General features: G+C 40.1%; 1 protein-coding gene across 2 annotated transcripts in view; it reads right to left on the bottom strand.

The window, feature by feature from the left end:
• The window catches only part of RCAN2 (regulator of calcineurin 2), an 82,800-nt gene that overhangs the window by 23,211 nt on the left and 36,785 nt on the right, over window positions 1–22,804 (bottom strand). Inside the window, exon 1 of one of the 2 annotated variants that reach the window (XM_075707170.1) lies at window positions 14,521–14,607. The exons of the other annotated variant lie outside the window; for it this stretch is intronic. Coding sequence (XP_075563285.1) covers window positions 14,521–14,607 — 87 coding nt within the window. Of the gene's footprint in view, window positions 1–14,520; window positions 14,608–22,804 lie in introns of those variants that run through there. 2 annotated transcript variants of the gene reach the window in all.

Raw genomic sequence — 22,804 nt, 5'->3', positions numbered from 1 at the left:
ATTCTTTGTATATATTTTCTTTTTAACGTATTTTGCTCTTTGTAGTCCTTCCTTCACTAATTGTTTATAAGAAAAAAAGGGGAAAAAAATTTTTATTACTACATAGGATATAGATTTTCCTCACAACAGGAATTGTACTATCATAAATGGAAAGACACCAGTGCGTGTGTATATGTATATTGATAGATTTAAAAAAAAAAAAAAGGATGATAACTACACGTAACAGTCTGTTCCTCCTAACTTCAAATGGCAGAACTTCCATAGACTAAAATGATTATGCATTGCGCTGAAAGAGGCAACTACAGAAGACCACAAGTGTATCATTCTCCCACATTCCCTGATTTGGTGCCCACAGAGGAGCCTCGGATGAGCTATAATCTGCTGGGTATAATTGATCTTAATACTGTTATCACTCTGAAAAGTTTAGCTGTTTAGCTGTGAATTTGATTTTGCAGGTCACGGCAGAAAATGGATGGAAAGCATCTGCATAAACAGCGGTGACACACTCTTCCCTCCATGCTCTTTCTGTATTGATATGTAACACCTGTTTCAGCATTGTCCTACAAAAAACTGAAGATGCTTTCCAGTTTGAATAAACTTCAGTGAAAAAACATATGCTTGAAATATTTTTACACTTTGAGAGGCTGCTTTCTCCCCCATCAGAGGTCACAGTCTGTAGAGGACTCCGGGATCCCAAGCTGCAGAGATGCTGAAATATCAAAGAAATGCTATAGAGTGGTCTACCTGCCTAATTGAAAAAATTTCAACAGCATATTTTAATTTCCAATATATACCACAATGCTTAATTAGCCTCTAGAACTTTATAGTGTTATAGCACCTAATGAAATCAGGAATTCAGCACATTTCAGAAAATTGGGCTTGTGTAGGCCAGAAGAGAGGTTTTGTGTGGACTTGGTAAGCAGCTTCCCAGCACCCAAGAAGGAGTTCCTGGGATGACAGACCCGGGCTCTGTATCAGGTACATCAGGGCAGACAAAGCCCCAATGGTTTCTATCTGCCTCAACAGCCGCTAGTACTGTCCACTACCCGACAGGATACAGATGAGGGAATTTCAGTCTTACAGTGATATAATTGTTTTATTAGGCAGATGGAAGAAACCCCAGGGTGAAAAAGCAAATATTCCTGACCAAACTGCTCCCATGTCATTTTTCAACCAACTGGATAATTTCCAGTTGGCACTGATTTTGTTTAGAAACAAGAATTGGAAAGTAGACTAATCCTATCTTACAGCTAAAACCAGCACTGCTCTTCATCAAAATCATTTTCATTTCCTGATGTGAAAAATATATCAGTAACAGCATGATATTAAAATAATACTGGACTGGCATTACAAAACCGAAGCCGCTCTTCACAGCAGCTTGTATCCAGAGCAATCAGTACAAAAGCAACGAGCCCAGCGACCGGCAAGCAGAGTGGTAACCAACTGTAGATTTTATTCTTTTTATGAACAAGTTTTTTAAAAATAAGTAGGACATATAAAAATAATTAGCATCCCGTAGAGTCCAGTTTCTTGCCCTGTGGCACTGTTTCACCCTGCCTCTGTGTCAAAGAAAGGCACGTGCCTTGTGAATGCCATTCTGCTAGTCCATAGTGTGTGTATCTGCAGAGTGAGACACAAATGTGTAGACTCGGGGAGTCTGGCTTTGAGGTCAATGAGCTTTTTTTTGTTTTTTTTCTGTTTGGTGCAAATAGATTCTAAGTGACATGAGGAGATGTGGGACTATCAATTTCAGGGGAACTAGTCAGTCAAAATAAAGGGAAGCAACCTGTTCACTACTGAGGTTACGTCTTCAAATGTCAGAGGGTCTCCCAGACCGCTCAGCCTGATGTACGGGCTATACCTGCATCCAGCTGCAAATCACTACATCGCAGAAGCAGTGTCAGTTGTAGCCTCAAGAAGAGAATTTACACTTTTCAATTTCAATTGAACTGTTTACTTAATCAGCATGGGATAATAATATTTAATTAAGAAGGACAAATTATCAACTAAAAGTGAACAAGTTCATCCTGCAAGTCCCTTAGTGCAGTCCACAGACTCTTTCTAAGGTGTATTTAAATCAGAAACACAGTAGATCTAGACTTGCTACATATAAACCTCAAATTTGATGGAAAATATTTAGGGGAGAATAAATCAAAAGAGGTTGAAAGCAAGGGTACCTTCCCATAGATAAGTGGTCTCAAAATAGAGTAGTTAATATATACCAATCTGCAGCTATTATCAACCACATACTTTATTTTACAGATGCCTACACTCCATTCATTATCATTTTACCATGCCTATACCAATTACGTATTCCCCAAGTAAATTCTCCTTATGCAAGACATTTTAAACCTTTTCTTCAAGTCCATCTGCTCTGCTTCTGTTTCATTATAAAACCACACAAACTATAAAACTATATAAAATAGTTAAAGCTTAAGCAGAAATTTAGCAAACACCGAGCCAATGACATTCAAAAATACTCTGTATTGTTTTCTAGGATGCAGTACACATTGAGTAATCTCCTGTTTCGGGACTGCTACTGTAAGCCAAGCAAATGTTTTTGTTCAGCAATACTTAGTGACACCAAACTCTCTCCCCTACCCCAAGAAATATCACTACTTTGGGAGTTAATATTGTAGGCGGGTAGCTTAAATCACTACAGTTTTTCAAAAGTTTCAGTCTAGTTATCTGCTACAAAAGCAAGAAATAGATATCTAAACATCTTTCCTCTTTAGTCATTTATTTAAAAAGTTCAGATGAAAATGCATCAACTTGCCAAACCTCTAAAACTTTAAGTATGCCAATAATTTACTTCTATCTAACATAAGCAGCATACTTATTACTGTTATGGCCCAGCATTTGGCTTTGCTCCCAGCTGTCGTGATTAATAAGAATTTTTTTTAGTTCAGTGATTCTCAGATTATGGTTCAAGGACTAGCGGTAGCCTGCAGAAAGCTGGCTGGTCACAAAATCCTCGAATTCCTCTAATATAGTCAGCTGTTTCTAAAGATAAAGGTACTACATCTTTCACACTTGAGTAGTTTTCTTCTTAGGATCTGTAAACAAGATAGCAACTTGAAATCTCATTTTTAGATAAAAAATGTGCTTCTGAAAAGTCTAACCAGCCTGAAGAGGCAAACGTCACACCCGCAATAGCAAGCTTATTTAAACTGAGCAGTGGCCACATTAGCACAGAACCCAAAATAATAAACTACCACTCAACAGAATTAATGAGCTCAAGAACACCACAACAATATCCACAACTTGAGAGCTTTCAGTCAGCTTGACAAGAGTCAGAAAGTGCCTGCCTCTCCCAAACCACTGTCCAAGCACCAAGTGGGACTAGACTTTCATTACGCAAACTCAGGCTCTGTAACAACTTCAAGAAGCGGAATAACCTCCCCACACCAATAACTAGCTATAACAGAAGAGTGTAAGCGCTCTAAGGCACCATCGGAAGGGCTGCCATCCTCGCCTCGTTGCTAAGCTTCTAATGTTCTTGCAGCTTTGCCACATTCTCCCCAGTTGTCTGCGTTTGCCTCAGAGCACACTGAAAACCAGCCATGGTGGCGCAGCATCAATGTACCAAAGAGAGGGAGAAAGTGATAGGCGCTGTCTTCCGCACGCCCCAAAATTGCATGCAGGGAATTGTACCCTGGGCTGCATCCCCAGCAGCGTGGCCAGCAGGTCGAGGGAGGGGATTCTGCCCCTCTGCTCTGCTCTGCTCTGGTGAGACCTCACCTGGAGCCCTGCGCCCAGCTCTGGGGCCCTCAGCACAAGAAGGACATGGACCTGCTGGAGCGGGTCCAGAGGAGGCCACAAAAATGATCCGAGGGCTGGAGCAGCTCTCCTATGAGGCCAGGCTGGGAGAGTTGGGGTTGTTCAGCCTGGAGAAGAGAAGGCTGCGAGGAGACCTTCTTGCGGCCTTCCAGTACTTAAAGGGGGCCCACAGGAAGGATGGGGAGGGACTTTTTACCAGGGTATGTAGCGACAGGACAAGGGGCGAGGGTTTTAAACTGAAAGAGGGTAGATTTAGATTGGACATAAGGAAGAAATTCTTTATGATGAGGGTGGTGAGACACTGGAACAGTTTGCCCAGAGAAGCTGGAGATGCCCCAAGTGCTCAAGGCCAGGTTGGATGGCGCTTTGGGCAACCTGGTCTAGTGGAAGGTGTCCCTGTCCATGGCAGGTGGGGTGGACTGGGTGATCTTTAAAGGTCCCTTCCAACCCAAACCATTCTGTGATTCTGCCTTTGTTTTGATTACAAAAATATGATATTGCTGACTATTACTCATTGCAATTCACTAGAACGCAAGAGATTTTCATCACACGACTGTTTAGACACATGGATTTCTTTATACACTTGAAAAGAAATCAAAATTATAGCTGTACTCCTTTGCAGTGGTCTTCACTGAATATCATCCTGTTGCTTAATTTAAGGTTGTCCAGAATTTTGACCCTGCCCCACCAGCACAGTGTCATCTACACATTTTTTTAAGGTTTTTCTCCGTTGACTAGTGTCATTAATGTCAACCTGGGTCCAGGAAGAAGCATGTGAACTTGTCTACTTAAATGCCTTCACTCTTTGAGAATGAACCACTTCTGTTTTAGACGTTTTTTAATCAACTATGTGCCCACCTTATGGAAATTATATTTAGACTGTAGATTACTTATATAAATGACTTGCTGAACATATGAAAGCTTTAGTCAAAATATCCACTTTCCACATCTTCTTTATCCCACTTATCCAGTTGCCCTGTCAAACAAAGAACGCATATTGATTTGACATGATTTCTCTAGACAACCTGGGCCCAATTAATTCCAAAGTACTTAGAAACTTATTTCCCAGAATTCAAGTTAGAGAAAATTATCTGTAATTATCCAGGCCTTTCTCCCCTCCTCGTTTTAAATACAAATGCTATTTCTTCCCATCTCCCATCCTCAGCATTCTCTCTGTAACCTATGAACTCTCAAAGATAATTTCAAATAGTGGAAAGATTATTTCAACTATATCCTAAAGCATTTTTTGGTAGATTTTATCAGGTCCTGTACATGAGTAACTTTACCTTACCTTTGTATTTTTAGCAGTTTTTCCGTGCTCTGGGCACTCCTAGCAGTTTTTTTGTTTGTTTGTTTCTATTAATTTAGCCAATTATCTGTCAAGCTCTTTATACAGACTAACACACACAAAATCAGTCATACCTTAACTCTCCCTGCATTGTTTGTTACAAGCTGTTTTCTTGCTGTTAATGGATTTGCACACTGTTTTCCTTTTGCTTTTTATGCATCATGGGAATTTCCTTGTTCTTTAAATCCTCTGCTAATTGAAATGCATTTTGTGATTTTGCACACTTGGTTTTCTCTTTATATATAAATCTTTAAACGGCTGTAAAGCAAAAGGAGTACCTGATCTAGCCATAAAAGTCTCTTAATGTACGTCCCATCTGTCCTTTGCATCAGGGCAGATAATCTCCATTATGCATTCAAAACTGCGTCCTTAACTGCTAATTCTCATGCACTTCTTGGTCTCTTAGATAATCTTCTTAGGAGACACTATTTACCAGCTGCATAAGGTTGCTGAAAATGACTTTTCAAGAAAATAATTTTCCTTGTTCATCTGATCTCAGACTTTCTTTATTTCAAAAGCTTTCTTCAAAATGAATTTTCACCAAAAGTACTTGCCATTATTAATTTCTTCCTTAACTGCTAGGCTCAAAACCTATAATCAAATACAAATTACCTCTCTCCATTTGCTGAAAGAAGTATGCCCAGAATATTCCCATAATTTGATGTGTCATGTCTTACTGTATCACTTACTGTTTGGATACTTTCAACAATTTAGAAAGTATTGTTATTTATTTATAGCATCGTTTACCACACTGGACAACAACAAGGGAAAACACACAATTCCTTCTTACATTCCAGAAGGATGAAGCAGAAAGGAAGACAGAGAAGGCGGGAGTAAGATATATGAAAAGGGAACAGATATCTGGGGGGGTTTTTTTTAGGATTTACAAAAATATGTTCTGTCCCACGCATGCATATGTAGCTTAGTCTAGCTACATTCAATCACTTAATTTCTTGTAAGACATTTAACACCAAAAAGTTTTGAGGAGGGACTTGAAAGGAGGGGGACAGCAGCCCAGAGTAACAGTTCATGAAGGGATTTGGTTACCTGGAGGCAGAATGGAAGCCTGTGGAAGGTGCTTTCAGGGAAGTAGATGAACTTTCAAGATTATTTTACCTAAGGTTTCAACAATGCTAACACCTGCTTGGTAAAAGCTTTGTCACAAAGTCCTCCTTTTTTGGACCATCACCTGGCTTCATCTGACATCTTGTCTCAGCTTCTGCTGCAAAGTCCCTAAATCATTCCACTATACCATGAGAAGTTGAAGCCCTCTGTTCTCACCTTGGTCTTCCATTGATTATTCTTTTTTCTATCAATTCTCCATCTATTCTAAAACTCCTCTGCCTCTGTCACCCACTCAATAAGAAAGCCTGCCACAACCTACCTCACTGCCCCAGCCTCCACAAGAGTCTTCTCTGTTCTTGGTCTTGCACCACAGAGGCACTTCTGATGGAAAAAAAAAAAAAAAACCAAAACCCAAACCCCAAAAGCCCTATCATCATACTGACTTCCCTCCTCTGGAACCCTGTGCTCCCCTTCCTCATTTCAGCTACCAACTGCTTTCCCCCTCAGGTTAAAACCACAGCTCGGAGGACTTCCACCTATGACCTGCTTCTTAAAGATACTTGCTTCTCTTAAATAAATGTTCCTCTTTGAGGGAGAAAGGCCATTTCTGGCAGTGGTTTGTTTGTTGATTTGGGTTTTTTTTTAATCAGCACTAGCAAATGAAATAATGATCCCTCACAAAAACAAACAAAAAACCAAAACACCCCCCACCCCCCCAAACCAAAAGAACAAACAAAAGCACCCACACCAAACCAACAGCTACAGAGAAGTGGCGGTTAAAGCAAATCTCCCAGTATAGTTCTAATTATTTAGACAATGAAAAACTTTGTATTCTTGTTGGTTTAGTTACCAGTTTTCCCTGAGAAACATGGAAAAGTAACCAAAACTGAGCTTGTCATCATGCAAGAGAATACGCAGCAAAGGGTGACGAAACTTGAGGTTGGTAAATTTGGAGTAAGACTTATACAGCAAATGAAACAATCTTCTTATCTCCTCCATAAATGGAATTTCATTTCTTGAGAGGATCAGCAGTTCTTTTACCATAATTTGTTGATCTGCTTGCACACCAGCACATCTGACCTACATGAATAAAAGGACAAATGAGATTTCTGCAAGGCTACCACTTGTCTGGCCATGACATGAGTATAATACAGCAGAATTCATGTTGCGTGATTCAGCTGTCTGAATGCCTCCACCTTTTATGGCCAAGGTATCAAAATTACTCACTGCAATATATGAAGCAAACAGATACTTCCGCAAGTGACAAATTGAGCTGAAGAAATTACAGCGTACAGCTGCCTGCTGATGCTGCTCTGAGCACAACGGGTTCCCTGTGTTTCTCAGCTCAGTGACTGTTATTTCAGCAGATAGCACTATCCACTGTTGCAAAACTAGAGGCTCTTTCATGTTGCAGTACATTTCTCCTGCTAAATATTAAACCACCCTGCAAGACAAAGTCCATCTCTCCTTCCAGACACTGCCAGGATCTCAGGCAGATTCTGAAAGGTAGCAAGTTTGGGCTAATTCTAAAAAAACACCCCAAAAACAGCCAGCAACTAAGCAAAACTGCTTGCTCTCTGGAAAGCATCTAGAGCTCAAACAGCATTTAAGATTGAACATCTACAGAACTCAATTATTAAAAACAAGGATTATTAATTACACCAGATCTGACACATTCTAAGCCAGCTTCCTAATCAGAAAACTTATTTCCTGGTTCCTTAGTTCTCCATCTGCAAATGAAAATACTTGGAGCTTTTTATCCCTAATGCCACTTTGAAGTTTTTCAGGAACTCCAAGAGCGCAGAAGAGAGACACACACTGCCATGGAGATGTGAAGAGCAGCCCACAGCTCCTGCAGCACCCAGCACAGGGCCACCCATCTGGTCTCCTACTGCGCAGTTTGCTGTGCGGACACCCTGCAAGGGCAGCGGGGCTGTTCCCTCCATCAGAGCTGCTGCAACCAAAGGCTTCTCCTTGATTCAGCACCAACAGAAACTCCAAATGAGGGCAGTTAAACGGATCGCAAGAACACTGATGCTGTGAGAAGGTGATCTGTGCTTTCAGGAATTAACATGAACAAAGCAGAAATCAACCTGAATTCTTGATGGAAAACATAGGCTGGAGCCGAACTTGATGGCTGCATGTGCATTTTAGAAGCACTGTCAATGAGAAAAAAAATGGGAAGAAGTTTACTATTTGGCCAGAAAAACTTAAATGTATAATATCCTATACTGCAGTTAGTGCAGAGGGCAGCTAAGCTGTCATGCCTCAAAAGTAGCAGCAATGGAGGCTCATCTGTATGGTCTACACCAAAGAGTCAAGACTCAACACTAGGAAGTCAATAAATACAGTTGCTTCAAGGAGGGCTAGACAGTACAGTCCTCAGAAGTCTCCCATGGGGAAAATTTTAGTTCTGCTGGCATTTAGGAGGAGAAGGTGTTTACTGACACTTAGCTGTATTAATGGGGGAAATTTTCAGGAAAAGCCCATGCACACAGTCCTGGCACCACTGCAAATATGTGGATGGAAAACACAAAATCCTGCAGCAACTGAGCACTGACTAGAGGCTTGGCTTGGCCAGTTTCTGGACCTTGGCAGCTTGTGTGTTAGCCAAGCGTTTGATAAACTGTGGTACTTTTCTTGTTCAGCATCTCTTCACTAAGGAAGAATTCACTGCTCGAGACCACACTGTCATGGTTGTTTGCATTCTAGCATATGATTAGATAATATCTTTTAAAGCAAATATGCTGTTCAGCACATGAACGATCAAAACTAAGTAGATTATTTAATGCCTTTGGTAGAATCACCCCTAGAATATATTAAAGGAAGAACTGTACAACTATAAAGCATATCCATTAATCTATGTGGAAAAAAAATTATTAAAGAGATACACACAACAAGGTCGGTGCAGATCTCTGCCTGAAAATCTGCAACTTCTCTCAATATCAAAGCTTAGATCATGCTAAGAAGCAGCAAACGGTATCAGTAAATCTTGAGACAAAACAGCGTACATATAGAGTACCTTCAGAGAAGAATGAGAATAGATCACTTACAGACCTGAAAATGATGTGCCCTTGAAAAAAATTTTTGAGAAAACCAGAAAGAATTTGGGTACTTCACCTCTCCAGGTTCTTCTGGGAATTCTAAGCAAAGTAATTATTTAATGAAAAATCAGTATCGCACTTGCATCTGTATTAAAAGTACCTCAATCTATAGCTGTACTGATTAATTCTTCAAATCTGCTAAAGAAAATCATCACCTCTCACACTGTTCCTCACATAGGCCATTTATCAGTATAATTGCAAGGTCCATCTTACCTCATTACCTGCCTTGGATTAATGCTGCACCTTCTAGCAACACATTCTAGCTGTTATTTATTTTCTTTTGACCACAAATTGCTCATTGTCTAATTACCCTTATGAAAAGAAAATATCTTTATGTGAATTCCAACAGAAAGGAGGATCAAAAAGAATACAAAACCCTCTGAGACTTGTTCTGCTGTTCACGCCGTTATTATTAAAAGAGTGAAGAATGATAAGCAGAAAGCACGTCATGTTCACAGGTGCATAAGCACCCGCGGCTGCCACTGACCTCCAGTGTAACAGCTTGACTGCCTCCGAGTCAAGCAAAAAGCAAATACAAATAGTTGAAGGTGAGCCTAAGGGGCACATCACGACCCTTAGAAGTCTTACCATTGTATCATTTCTTCTTCGGAAACTTCTTAAGGGTTCAACTGCCTTCCCACGGGGGCTGTTAGAAGGGCAAAGGCAAAGCCTAAACTATTTCTGTAACCTGTGTTACTTACTCTAGATGAAGACAGACAGTAAGCAGAGATCAAAAGACACGTATATCTATTTTTCAAGCAGAACTACTGGATCTTGAAGATTTCACAGATACAACATTATTTACAAATAGAAAGAACTATCAGGTACAGTAAATACTAACAGAAGAAGCTATAAAGCAGTCCTTTCAAGCCATCAGGGTATTTCTGGTAGTCACGCTGTTGTTTGGTTTTCTCCTTATAGTCCCACTCCGTGAAGTCTTATGACTGAGCAACAGTCTCTTCCCACAAATGAAGCTCACATGGCTAAGGAGAAGAATTTGAAAAAAGAAACCCTGAAACTCTCCCAACAAGTCATGATTTCTGCCACTGGGCAGCTAGCAGTACCCAGAGGGGCAGCAACAGTCCTCCCTTTTTCTTTTTCTACAGCTTTCTTCACTTGACTCTAATCTTAGACCACTTAAACCTAGTATGCTTTCGCCCTCTAGACCTCAGAAGTTTAGGTAAGAAGTTAGACTGCTAAACCTCTCAAAGGCAACTGCAGGGCAGCGACTGATCTCCAAACCATCCATCCCAAACAACTAGTATTAGCAGTGTGCTCACTGGAGCATTTGAACTGAATAATGAGTTTACAGATTGACAGAGATCCCGCTCCAGTGAGGATGAACCCCCCAAAGCAATATGGTCAAAACAGTGAAACTATTTCTAGTATTTCCCTTTGCTGCCTGGCTCACGTGCACATTTTTTTCCCCTGCATTAAGATAATGGTCCTATCCACATCACTTTACATTACTGTCCTCAGATACAAATTCGATCAATCTGGATCATTAGTATTTCTTCTCTGTTACAGTAGAGCCTCGTTGTCCTGATCATACCTTGCTGCCTAGCGGAATGGTGCGTGTGAACGTAACTGAAGAGAGAACATGAAAAATTAATAATATATCTTGCTTAGATTAAGAAGTATGAGTTCAAATTCTCTTCCATGGTTTCAGTGATGTCTGGATTTTCTCTATTAGAAATAAACAAGATATTCATTAGCTAATTGCTTATGTAACAAACATCATTACATAAAATTATCATCTAGAGGCACTGAAAAACGAATTTTAATTATCCAGGTGAACTTCAAAGCAGAACTGCACTTCGTGATTTCTGTGGTTGCCTTCTCAACTTCACTAGTTCCTGATACACAGGCACTGTACGGTTAGTAGCATGTTGATTAGCCTGGCCCAATTTTTGGTTTATAAAAGACGATTCAAAGCAGCAGCTGATCAAAACTGAAAGGCCTGTTGGATGGGTTCATGGATGGTAAACCAACGGTGTCAGTGCTGTGGGCCAGCTGCCAGTTTCAGGGCATCCATACGAGCCTCTGTTGAAAGGATGAGCCACTCCAAATGCTCAAACTAAAAAGCTTTGCCTTCAGTACTAAGCAATCGCTCTCCTGTTCCAGAGGCCAAATGGAGAAAGGAGTATTTCCGAGCCTCTCTGCCAGATGCTAAGAGCATAATGCCTACAGAACAAGGTCACTTCCATGGGTGGAAAAGCAGCAATAAGCTAAGCAGCTCACCCCACTCCAAGCCCTGTGCCCAGCAGCAGACATTGCCTCTCTGTGTAAGAATTCCCCAGCACTGAAGGGCCGCTGCTCTTGAGAAGCAGCAACTTCAAGGAGTCACCATTGCCACCTGCAGCGAGGGCTCCTGCTCTACAGCCCGAACACAAACCAAGCTCCTCCACTGCGGGTCTGGCAAACACGGCAGCTCCTGTCCACCTCCCTCTTCAGCCTGCCGGCTGCAGCCACCCTCCCAGATGCATCCAACCCACAAGCGGGATAACGATGGCCAAGTACAGCCGGCATCCTTCTCCAAAGCCTCACTTCAGTTCTAACCCTAAATTGAAGTAATATGCTGCAAGCATATCCTAAAACCTTAAACACAATCCTTGCTGACATTAGAGAACTACTTCTACAGGACTTATAGTTCATTTTAACAAATCTCATTGAGCTCCACACATATCATGAAATCTTTAATATATCTGTTCTACCACTGAAGGAACATTCCCTTCACACAGCCATAAGGTTGTCTACCAAAAAAAACTTTCCCCTACGTGAAAAGCTCTATAGCAGAAGAAAACTGAAAGGACAATAGCCTAGACTTCAGTTTTCAATACTACTTGTGCCTTCCAGTTGACCTGCAGAAGGGCTGGGCAGAGGGGTACTCACGGGAGAAAAGGGGAGGGGGAGAAGGCAGGATTTCTGTGCTTGCTTTTGCTCTTCAACTTCCACGCCCATCTCTTCTTAGAAACAGCCTGCTTCCTTTTTAACCTTAAAGCTTGATGTTTCCTATCAAAGTCAACATAAACATTTTTATGTTGACAGTGACCATACTGTCAACAAAAAAACCCACCTTGAAGTGAACCACTTTTGCAGACAAAAAAACATATTCTTTTTTTTTTTTTTTTTTTTTCTGCGATTCTCCTGGGAGTGAGCAAAGAGCAGTAGGTGTCTCCACCTTTACAATATCAGTAGCGCTGAAACTTTGACAGAGAGGATGCTTACACCACAGCCTGCTGTGTGGAGAAAGACTGGGCATCAGTGCAGAGCTAGCTGGGCTTGAGCACTGGAAGCAGCCGAGCTGCGGCAGCACTGCACGCAGCCTCCGACAGCTGAGTTTGTTGACAACCAAGTGAAAATTAGTCTGCAGTGAGCTGTGGGTCACTGAGGACAGACTGCTTCTAGCATCTAAGCCAGACAACTTCAAAGTAGACTCACCGTTTCTAAGCTGCAGTGCAGTCTGCAGTGCAGTCTCCATTGTAAATATACCCAAAGTCTTCGCACTCAACATTTTAATTCAGACATCAGAAAAAAAGGAAAAAAAAAAAAAAAAAAAGGCGGTTTTGACCAAAGCAAACAAAGTACAGAAAGTCCAAGTAACATGAAAGGAATTACAATTCCTGTAATGTCTCTGTAACCCTTTTGTTCTCTTTTATCCCATGTTCCCGGGCCACACTTTCCAGATGCTGCAGCTTAAGGCAGGCTAATCTAAGTCTTACCAAAGTCAGTGGAAAGCTTTCTGTTGATTTTACGGAAGCCTAAATTTTGCTTTTTCTTTGCTACTGTCATATGAATAAGGATACAAGAAGATCACTACAACTTTAATTTCTTGCACAGCCTTACGTTGAACATGGACTAGACACTAAAAGACAGTTGCTCCAGGTACAAGCTCATATCAATGCAGGTGTAATGCCTAATTTAAAAAAAATATGTTCTTAAGTAAAAAAGGAGAAAAAAAGGAATAAGCAGACAAACATTTTACTACTTCAAAACACTACAGGAAACATGTTCCAATACAGGCAAGACTGCTCACCTGAACCATTCATCTGAATTACTCACTATTTCATCTATAAATCCAGTATTAAACTGTTAAAAAAAAAAAAAAAAGCTTCTTAAATTAAGAAGAATCTCTTGCTGGCAACACAAAAGCATCTGTACAAAGTATACGTGATATTACCCGGTAACAAACTAACAGGGAAATAAAAATCATATGCCTCTTGCAAATGAAAGGGGTTTTATTTCCAGATATTTCCATTGGCTTCAACATTTGACTCACAATTAAACAGAACAGGGTTCAAAATTTGACCTCCAATTTGTAAATCTTTTTTTTTTTCCCATTCCATTCTTTCAATACTAAGAACAATCAGATTAGAAACTAACATTGTATCTTTGTCCTTTAAATAAACTGCTGAATATCACTGTATTACATCTGTGAGCTCTTTCAGATGCTCTGTGAAAAGTATACTTAAAATTCCTCTTTCAAACTTAATTTGCAGTGATTTTCTTGTAGTAATATGAGAATAAATGAAAAAGATAATGGATTTCAACAGTAAGCAATTACACACAATGACTTTTCTACAGCAGTTGTCCAATTAAGAGACTATGAGCCCAGCATATCAAGCCTTACATTTAAGCATTGTTTTTAAGGTATTCATAGGATATGCAAGATTCACAACTTTTTCTATTTGGTTATATTGCAGATACACCAAAATACTTGCCACAAACTTTTAACCCTTCACAAAAAAAATTTATACTTGTATACATGATTTGGATCTGAAGACAAGAAACAGCTAGTGTTCAACTGAGTAAAAATATCTGAAGATTATCAACAGTGATAAATGAAATTTATGGCAAGGCTGATCTAAAAAGTGACACTGGACTAAAAATACCTCGACAAAATTAACAATGAATGATTTGTTATGAATATGAAACATGGATATGCACAGATGTCAGTTATATAACCCATTTCTTATATCATTAAAGAGTATTTTTACTACATTTACCAGCCTATTCTTTCAGCTTATCAAAACACAGTAAAAAACAGGCACATTTCTCTCCCGTATTTCCCCTAATTAACAGATTTTTTTAACTGCATGTCTTTTACTACTGCAGCAGAATCTCATCTGCCTCCTTATTCTGAATTGCTACATACAAATGCCTATTGCTCCCCAAAGGCTTTTTCTAAGAAGCATCTGTAACAAAAGGATTATAGGTGCATACCTTAACCTCTTGGTTGGCAAAAATCTCCACATCAACCCCACAGGCAACCAGAGTGGAGACATCACAGTCCATGCTACGGGCTGGCATCCCCCCCTGTTGTACAGAGAGTTAGGCAACCTCAGAGTAACAAACGATTGGAAGAAAAGAGGAAAAAAAAAAAGAAAAAAAAAAAAATCTTCAGTTCGGTATTGCAATTGAACAGTCCAAAATTCTGTTTCAACGCTGCCAATAACTGCAAGCTTCCGACACAAGCTCTTTGCACTGAACTGAGTTGCTCCTTGCCTTTCCCTCGCACACCCACCAACTGAGCAGGCACAGCATAGTAACAGCGCTGCTCCATCTCTCACGGCAATGACATCACCACAAAGACTGACATAGGCTACATCTATTTTTTTCAACCCTTTTATCTCTAGGCAGCACAGTGGATCAAATTGAACATGATTATGTGCTAAATCTGAACTCGGACTAAATCAATTCAAGCAGCGTTCACTGGCAACTGAGTCATAGCTGTTGTTTCAGCTGAGCGCTTATGTTGGCAAAAAAGATCGCCTGACACTGAAAGCTCCACTCCGAGTGTAAATTAACCCAGCATTTAAAGCCACTAAGCTCAGGGTAAACGTTCATTACTTTATTATACTTTAAAATCTAGAGCGGAGCACTAATGAAAAAAAAAAAAGAAAGCAACAAAAACCTCAACATCCTGCTTTTAATAGCTCTAAGTCTTTTTTAATAAAGCGTGCTATATAACCCCACCCATGAGATTAGAGCACATCTAGTCCTATCATCAGGAGTGATCAACATACTGCAACATTCGACCCCAGTACTTCGATATACAAGTTGCACTATGACTCATCTTCAGAAAGATCAGAGGCACGGCTCTGTGTGATTTGGAAGTCACTGCCCCTTCAAAGAACAGAACACAAAAATCCGCCTTGAATTTAGGACGTCACACTAGGCAACCTTTGCACCATCTGTCCTTAGGGCTGCTCCTTCGCAAATGTAACAGTATTCAGCTGAAAGAAACAGATTTCAGTAAAGTGAAGAAGTTTTACACCTGCTGACCCAGTGGTCTGTTCATCCTTTCCAAGTTTTTTTTTTTTAACGATAGAAATAAAATACCTACAAATTTGGGACTTCTGAAGTTGATCTTTATCCCAGACTTGCACCATTATTTTTCTTCTAATGTTTCATTCTTGTGATCCATAAATTACTTTTATTTGTCGCAGGCCTAGAGATGACATTTATGGGTAAGTCAGATTAACAGGCTGTTACAGTTTAACCCTGCAGGCAGCTACACACCACACAGCCGCTTGCTCGCTCCCCCCCGCTGCCCCCAGTGGGATCGGGGAAAGAATCAGAAAAAAAAGTAAAACCCATAGGTTGAGATAAAGGCAGTTTAATAGGACAGAAAAGGAAGGGAAAATAATAATAATATTAATAATGATAAAAGAATATCCAAAGCAAGTGATGCACAATGCAATTCCTCACCACCTGCCGACCGATGCCCAGCCCATCCCCGAGCAGCGATCGCGGCTCCCCGGCCAACTCCCCCCCAGTTTCTATACTGAGCATGACGCCATATGGTATGGAATAGCCCTTTGGCCAGTTGGGATCAACTATTCTGGCTGTGCCCCCTCCCAGCTTCTTGCTGGCAGAGCATGGGAAGCTGAAAAGTCCTTGACTGGTGTCAGCACTACTCAGCAACAACTAAACCATCAGTGCGTTATCAACGTTCTTCTCCTACTAAATCCAAAACACAGCACTATACCAGCTACTAGGAAGAAAATTAACTCTATCCCAGCCCAAATCAGGACACAGGCAGAATTAAAAATATCTAACTATTGATATAAACCTAGCAGCAGCACATAGCTCAATGCAAGAAACTGTTCTGCTTATTCTGCTTCACTGAGAGACATTGCAGCTTGTACCACGTTATGTGGTGCTGCGTGTAGTTTTAGTTTGCTACTGATATTTAAAGCAGGCTCTGTCTCAGACACGTATGCTGAACCACGGTCAGTTTGGGCTGCAGACTACCATACCCTTAATGAAATTCAAAATGAAGATACCTGGGGAAAATATATCAAGTTCTTTGCACCAAAACTGTGGATTCAGGCACCTAAAAGCAGAAGCAGCTTCAGATGAGACTCAAGCTAGCCAGCCTCCTCTCTTATTCTTTCGCCAGCACCGTAAATTTGGTAAGCGCAGGGAATTCCAGATTAGCCGATGACAGAACAACCTCCGCTGAGAAATCCACTCTACCCCTGCGAGCTGGCAGTGAGGTTACATGCTGTTACAGAAAAGCTGAGATCTCTTATCAGAGCATTCTTTTCCAAGTTCTATTAAATTATTTTTGCCCACTTTTTAACTTGCATTTATAGTAGCCCCCTCAGCAGTAACCACAAACTAAGATCCAGAACCAGGACAGAAACATATCCCAGCACTAAAGGTTTTACAGACCAAGACTATACCAATCAACAGAAATGGTTAGGGTAGTACAAGGCAGCAAATGGATCAACGTGGTTTATCACGGTAATCAATTGTTTTGTACGCCAGTCACTTAATCACTGTCAAGTTTTTTCATAAACCATATGTGACATCATAGGAAAAAAGTCATAAAGATGCCTGATTGAAGTTCTAAGCAGGCAGCAATGGAAAAATCATGTCATCAGAAAACTTAGAAGTTAGTAAGTGGTTATCAAAGACCTGGAAGGAAACATTGAAAGCAAAGACAAGTCATGTATATCTGAGCCTAATGAAAGTTTTAGCATTATGGACCAGCAGGACAAAAAACCATAGCAAACATTTGAAAAAGGAAAAAGATCAAGAATTAGACAATGCTGATCCTTAAGGTCTAGAAAGGCAGCTAAAATTAAAGTAATGCCTGAGTGTGGTTTCATAGCAGTGACAGAGAAAAGATCTTACAATACAGAGCTCCACTGGGCAGTTCCATAATAATTTATTTCCTTTTTTCATTTTTAAAACTGTCACCTATTAATTTCAGTAGCCCATCTCCTTAATCTTATGAAAACTGGTACATGGTATGTGAACTGACCTGTTCCACTTCGTGATTATTCTTGCACTTCTACTATTCATCTCCTTTCAAAACAGATGCAATTTTTCCACTCCACCCGAGTAAGGAAACCTTACTGAGATCACAATTACTTTAATTTCTTGTTTCTTGCCTATTCCTAAGCATAACATATTTTTTCCCCCTTAAAAACAGCTCTAGCTCACTAGGGTATTTTAGTGAGCTCTTTACAGAGACAACCTAGTTGTTTTTGCTTCTCGAAAACAAAGATTACCTAACAGAAGAACTCTACAGAGCGTCTGAGTACTTCAGCTTACGTCTTTCAATATACGTCATGTTCTATTTGTTACTACTCACTTCTCCTTTGAAATCAAGACATAATCCTACATGAGATTTTTTTTCAGGGCACTCTACAATTCCTTATAGACTCATCTAATGTTAATAAAAAAAATATTATCGGATAATTTAAAATTGATTAATATTCACTGCTTTCTCCAGATCAGGAGACTTGTTTTTCAATCGAATTTAAAGAAAGATTATTTCAATTTCTTTCAAAACAATTCTTACCTCTGGCTCTAGATGGTCTTGCTAAATTCAATTCAGCAAACTTCCAAGAAAAAATAAAGCCATATTTCATGCATATTTTAAACTATCATATTTAACAAACACAAATTGATACAGACACATGATGCACTTCAGCATACTCGAAGAACCTGCTTTTTCAGTGGGTTCTCCAGGTCAGAAATGGCTCCTAATCACAGCTTTTGTACTAACACATGAGCAGGAAAGCTGCCCTCTTGTTGGCGGGTGTGAAGCCAGAGGATTTGTGGATCACATATATAGCTTAAAGCTTCACCTGAAAGTTAAAGGCTAGACAATATATGGAATATTAATACTGACCAATACAAGCAGGTTTGGTTTTTTTTTTTTTTTTTAAGTAAAACAGTTGGTGCTGAGGACCTGCCATCAACAGCATACCTGTTTCAAGAGGGGTTATTTTAGGCTAGCTCTCGTATGCCCTGTGGACTGGCACTCAGCAGCAGCACAGTAGAAGCAGTCCTGGAGGCATCCTCTGATTTAGGCTCATCGGAAGGGAACACACATGCAGAGTGCTCCGCGATGCGACCCAAAGTGCAGAAGGGGGAAGGCCATTTCAGAAGAAAACGACCTGAACTAGAATGCTAATGTAAGTGCATCCAAAAGTAAATAACTCTACTGCCGTCTCCTACAAATTTTACATTGGGCTTAAGGCCACAGTCACCAATTCTGAGAATGGAGAGAAAACAGAGAGTTTTGAACAGTCCTTGAGAAGTTTCTCAATTTGTTTCAGGTTTTGTCCATAGTGACAATTGTGCATGGATATTCAGCATGTGTGAATATTTAAGAGCAACTGAGACCCACTTGTATATCTAGGCTGAGTACGGAAATACTAAGTTTTTACAGTTACATGTCTAGCCACGAAACAGGTTCTAGAACTCACAATAATATCAATTAAACGTAACTCCAGGAGGTATTGTTCCTTCACAAGAACCAACGTAATCCCATAGCATCACTAGGCTCTCTGACGATTAACACTTGATGATCATATCTTATACATGATTCAGCAATCCCCTTCAAAAAGATAAAACGTTTCCAAAATCAGAAGGAAAATAAGTCACGTTGTTCTAGCCAGGGACAATCTTGTGTTCTGGATTTGTACGGTGCCTGGGACAACGCAGGCCTAGTCCACAACCTTTACTCCTGCGCGTGGAGTTTTTCTTTTTCTACAGCGTTACCATAGTTATAGCTATATCTCAGCTTAATACATATAAATGGTACCACAGATTTAAGACTTTTCAAGCTCAACTGTCAAGTCATTAAAACATCTTGATCCTCCTTTTGCAAGCAAACTACTACTGATTTAGTCCTAGGGAAACTTTGCTGTATCTGGACCTCACAGTAACATCAGCCACATTGTAACCAAAAATACCAGCAAAATTCAGAAGTAACCACGACATTTTTTGCTCGCTGGATGAAGCTAATGCTCATTATTGCTAGTAACAGAGAGATTATTTCTGTAGCAGCTCTGCTTGCAGGCGCAAACCATATTAAGGTGCTGTACTAATCCAGAACAATAAAAAGAAACCCTACATCAATGACCCTTTGATGCTTGAATGGAACACTGTAAACAGATTCACAATACGTCTGACTCAAATGTTTTTAATGATGTCCATCTTTATCAATCTCGTTCAACCTACTATGCAGTCAAAAGTATTTAAACCGAGCTCCCTGATATACCTGTTGCTAGGAACAGACTTTTACAAATATAATCCTATTTTTTAACAGAATTATAAAAGATAAAAACTTTTAAAAACCCATAAAAATTTAGTAACACAAGAGACAGCCCTGAAAAAAAGCCCAGAAAAAAAGATCATTCTTCCAGTTTCTCTGTCTGCAGCAGAAGATAAGAAAGGCCAACCAGACACATTCCTCAGGAGCAAAGTTAGCTCCTTCAGAGGTCTTTCATAAAGACAATAAAAGAAAGTGGAATACTGAAGACTGAATAGGGTTCAGCTCAGCCATAGAAGGAAAAAGAACACGCATAATTATTTTTTTCTTATGACAGCGAGCATTGACTTGTGCTAAAGCAGATTACCTCCCAAACGGATGGAAGTAACAGATAAACCCAGCCAGAGGAATGCACCAGCAACACATCAGACCAGGGGAATCTGGGCCGAGAACTGGGAACTGAGAGGAGGAGTTATCCTCATCTCTAGCTATGCTGCAGTTTACGCTCTGTGTATACCGAAGGGCAAAAAGGCTGGCACTTTCAGGACACAATTCAGAGAGACATGTCTGAACTTAAGGGAGATATGAAAGCAAATGAGATAAAATACATTACCTGATGCTATGAGCTAGCATCACCATGCAAGATGAATTCACTGTTACCTGGAAATAATATTCCCAACTCTTAATTCCCAAAGAGAATGGCCATCAAATAGTACTCTGTTAAATTATGCCCCTTTTAACAATGTTGTAAGGATTTTAACTCTTGATGTATGCCCTTTTTAATAGATTAAAAAGCCTGATATTCCATTAATGTCCATTAGCAAACTTCTCCAAGAATGGAGTCAACAGCTGAAATAAGAATGTGTTAAGCCAGATGAAGTCTATCTGCACTGGCTTACTCTTTCCTAGGTTCTAAATTACTGTCAAAACTTCATGAATTTTCAGAGGCTATGGAACACAGCAATATCAAAGATATAAAACAGAGCATCTAAAGCATCTTTGAACCCTTCAAAAATGATAAATAGATGAATTATACATCAAATAAAATATCTTTTAGATAGAAAATTTAACTGGCATTTACAATAAATAAGGAACAACAAACTATCCAACAGCTACAAACCCTCTGATGTTTCCAAGGTGAGTTTGACCCCCAAGCTAAAGTTTCTACAACTTCTAAATTGGCAACAATTGTGGCAAAAAAGGACTCCGATTCACCCCTTCTCCTAACAAATAATCATTCCTATGGTTTGAAGATTTTTAAAGATACAGAATTTTGGCCAGAGGAAAAAAGAAAACAGAACTTTAATTAAACTTAGAATAACCCTAAATCAGTAAGTTCCTCATACATGCAGAAACTCTAGAGCTGGGAAAATCCTGAGCTGAACCATGCCTTGGCTAGCTCTGATTTTTTGAAAGTTAACTTTTCTGTATTATAAGTGATATTTCGCTTTTCTGTAGGTAGTAACTTTCTGTTAGTCACACTTATAGATCTCAGAATCTGAGGGTCCAAGAGTCAGAAAACAAAACAAATCATAAACATTATGAATGATTTCTCCCTGCTTTAATAAAGATAATATCAAGCAACTCAAAGACCCACAGATGATAATGTGAGAATACTTCAGTGACTCAATAAACGACTATGTCATTTAGCCAACATCATTTTGCTGTCTCATTTAGCTACATGCAAGTTTCAACTCTGAGTCAGAATTGTTCAATTACTTTTAAAATGGCAGTATCATTTATAGTCCCTAGCTTCCAAGTATATGTGGGGAGGTGTGAGGAGGTGGAAATCAGTGCATGTGTCTTCCGTCTACGGGAAACGGTTACAAATCCTTCCCTGTCCTAGATCCACACAGGATAAGAACTGTTACAGTTCCAGACTACAGAATCTGCTCTCTCAAAATGAGCTGCCACAGTTCAGAAGTCAGGACGTCCTTGATTCATTTGGTGAACGGACGACCACCCACAGAATACATAACACATACATGAACCCCTGATAACAGAACAGGATCATAACCCTGCAACATAAAGCTAAATTTATTTGCAGACTATCTACAAAGTATCACAGAAAAATTGTATAGGTTTCAGTTTTAAATTAAGAAAACTAAACATAGATCTCCACATCCTAGTATATACATTGCCATTATAGGCAACAGATTTGGGACTTAATTTCATTGCTTCAGCATGGGTAGCTAGTGCGATGTGAGACACCTTAGAGTATCTAAGGCACATGCACAGGGTTGACAAACATGATAAAAGACCTCTGGAAGACCCTTCTCTTCTGAACCAGCAGCCAGAGTCCCTAAGAGATTATTTAAGATATTTAAGTTAGCACTAAGCACCTACATTTGGGCAACTGAATGCTTTTGTTCAATACACTCAATGACTCTACAGTGGGATTTTGCTGACCAGTCACTCGACATATAATTTCGGATGGGCTGAATTGCTCTCTAACCTCCATTGAGTGCTAACTAGATTTCCAGCACCTACAACACAAACTTAAACATATAGTGCATATGTACATATGTATAAGCTGATGTTCAAACTTAAGTGTTGATCTTGAACTGAGTCATAGAATCATAGAATGCTTTGCATTGGAAGGGACCTTTAGAGATCATCCAGCCCAACCCCCTGCAGTGACAGGGACAGCTGTAACCAGAGCAGGGTGCTCAGAGCCCCGGCCAACCTGGCCTGGGATGTGGCCAGGGATGGGGCCTCCACTGCCTCTCTGGGCAACCTGTGCCAGTGCTTCACCACCCTCAGTGTAAAAAATTTCTTTCTAATGTCTAGTCTAAATCTATTCTTCTTTAGTTTAAATCCGTTATTCCTTGTCCTGTCACAACAGGCCTTGTTAAAAAGATTCTCCCCATCCTTCCTGTGGGCCCCCTTTAAGTACTGGAAGGCCGCAATAAGGTCTCCTCGCAGCCTTCTCTTCTCCAGGCTGAACAACCCCAACTCCCTCAGCCTGGCCTCATAGGAGAGGTGCTC

Source organism: Pelecanus crispus, chromosome 3, assembly GCF_030463565.1.
Source record: "Pelecanus crispus isolate bPelCri1 chromosome 3, bPelCri1.pri, whole genome shotgun sequence".
Lineage (NCBI taxonomy): Eukaryota > Metazoa > Chordata > Aves > Pelecaniformes > Pelecanidae > Pelecanus > Pelecanus crispus.
This window is presented reverse-complemented; position numbering and strand designations above follow the sequence as displayed.